Source organism: Coturnix japonica, chromosome 27, assembly GCF_001577835.2.
Source record: "Coturnix japonica isolate 7356 chromosome 27, Coturnix japonica 2.1, whole genome shotgun sequence".
In the NCBI taxonomy this organism is placed as follows: Eukaryota; Metazoa; Chordata; class Aves; order Galliformes; family Phasianidae; genus Coturnix; species Coturnix japonica.
This window is the reverse complement of record NC_029542.1, coordinates 1037575-1039818: the sequence shown is the minus strand read 5'-3', so window position 1 is coordinate 1039818 and position 2244 is coordinate 1037575. Positions and strand designations below refer to the sequence as shown.

General features: G+C 56.6%; 1 protein-coding gene across 1 annotated transcript in view; it reads right to left on the bottom strand.

Moving 5' to 3' along the window:
* Positions 1-2244, bottom strand: part of ITGA2B (integrin subunit alpha 2b) — a 20277-nt gene that overhangs the window by 10051 nt on the left and 7982 nt on the right. Inside the window, exons 5-7 of the mRNA XM_015885436.2 lie at positions 1132-1251; positions 986-1038; positions 35-243 (exon numbers count right to left, since the gene is read on the bottom strand). Of these exons, the coding sequence (XP_015740922.2) occupies positions 35-243; positions 986-1038; positions 1132-1251 (382 nt within the window). The remainder of the gene's footprint in view (positions 1-34; positions 244-985; positions 1039-1131; positions 1252-2244) is intronic.

Here is a 2244-nt window from a genome sequence, read left to right as displayed (position 1 = left end):
TCTATGGGGTCTATGGGGTCTATGGGGCCGTTACCTCCACATCCGTCCCCGTCCAAATCCCCCATCGGGGCGATGGCGGCGGCGAACCGTCCATAGGGTTCAGTTCCCGTCACCACCTGCAGGGGGCGCTGCCACCACCGCCCGGAGCCGCCCATGTAGACGTAGAGCCGCCCCACCTCGCGCTGCTTCCCGGCCGAGCGGCGCTCCACGAACAGCGGAGCCCCCACCAGGACGTCGTCCCTCCTGCCCCATAACCACATACATCCAAGGCCCCATAACCACACAGCCCCATAACCACATACATCCAAGGCCCCATAACCACAACCCCATAACCACAACCCCATAACCACAACCCCATAACCCCATAACCACAACCCCATAACCCCATAACCACAACCCCATAACCACACAGCCCCATAACCACATACACCCACAGCCCCATAACTCCACAGCCCCATAACCCCACATCCAAGGCCCCATAACTCTACAGCCCCATAACCCCACATCCAAGGCCCTACAACCCCATACATCCACGGCCCCATAACCACAGCCCCATAACCACGGCCCCATAACCACAGCCCCATAACCCCATACACCCAAGCCCCCAAACCTCACAGCCCCATAACCCCATACATCCAAGGCCCCATAACTGCACTGCCCCATAACTGCACAGCCCCACAACCGCACTGCCCCATAACTGCACTGCCCCATAACCCCATATCCAAGGCCCCAAAACCTCACAGCCCCATAACCCCATACATCCAATGCCCCATAACTGCACTGCCTCATAACCGCACCGCCCCATAACTGCTCCACCCCATAACTGCACCACCCCATAACTGCACTGCCCCATAACCACACAGCCCCATAACCCCATACATCCAAGGCCCCATAACCCATAACCCCATAACCCCACATCCAAGGCCCCACAACCCCCCTCTGGGCTCATCAGGCTGTGGGTGCTGCCCCACACATTGATCCTCACCCATCCCCGTTGATGTCGGTCACAGCCACCGTGTGCCCGAAGTAGGAGGCCACCTGTGGGGGGGGGGTTGTCAATGGGGCGGGGGTGGCACCGTGTGCTCAGTGGGGCTGATGGGGCGCTGTGGGGCAGCACATGTGGGGCAGTACCTGCTCACCGGGGATGCCGTGCAGCCGGCGCAGTGACAGCCCCGCACTGAAGATCTCCACCTGCCCCATAGCGGCGTCGGTCCCACACCACCCCCATATAACCCCCATTATCCCCAGTATCTCCCCAGATGGATTCAAAACCCAAGTGATCTCATCCAAAATATACTCCACACTACACCCCCACCAATGATCCCTAACCGGTAATAAATACACATCCACAACCCACCCACACCATATCATCCCACCCCACCCAATAGTTCCTCCCAAACTCCACCACATGATACCCCCGCGAAAATAAGCCTCTCCATATAATAGGCAACCCAAATAAACACCACTGATATTCCCAAGAAATGATCCCCCTATAATACCCAATCCAAAGGGAGGTCGCCACCCATAAATCCCTCCCGCAGTATGTCGTCCCCAAAATATACCCCTCGATAAATATAACGACCCCACGAGTACTCCGCACCACGATAATTTACCGCGCAGGGTACACCGCTGTTGCCATTAAACCCCCATATCCCCCCATATTCCCATAGCCCCGCGTTATAGATCAACCACGTAATTCACCCCTATATACCACCGCATAGATCAACTGCCATAGTATCTCGGCGTGAGCCCCCCAAGTATCCCACCATATTTACCGGCCTGATATTCCGCCCATATTCACTCCATGTCGGTCAATCTCGAATATGAGTGATGCGTCCCCTTAATCCACCAACCCGGTTATCCCCCCGATGATCACGCCAGGATAATACCCCCCGAACTGATCCATTCCCTATCACCCCCTAGGTAATGACACCCCAGTATCACCCCCATAATCCCCTAAATAAATCATCCGGGCATGATATCGCCCCAGAGCTATCTCCACCTAATAGTCCCCCCAATAATCCCCCTAGGTACCCCCCAACAATATCAAAACGCCGCGATATCCCGACCAGTAAGTATGGCCCCTCATAATCCCCCCATACGCCCCATCCACCCGCCTAATCCCCCAGTCAATCATCCCCCAGATACCCGCGCCACGTAACCCGCCGACATGTCCCCCAGGCCTGATGCCCACAATTAGCAGCATAAGGAATACGAACAGTTGTAGCGGAGGTCCCGAATGGG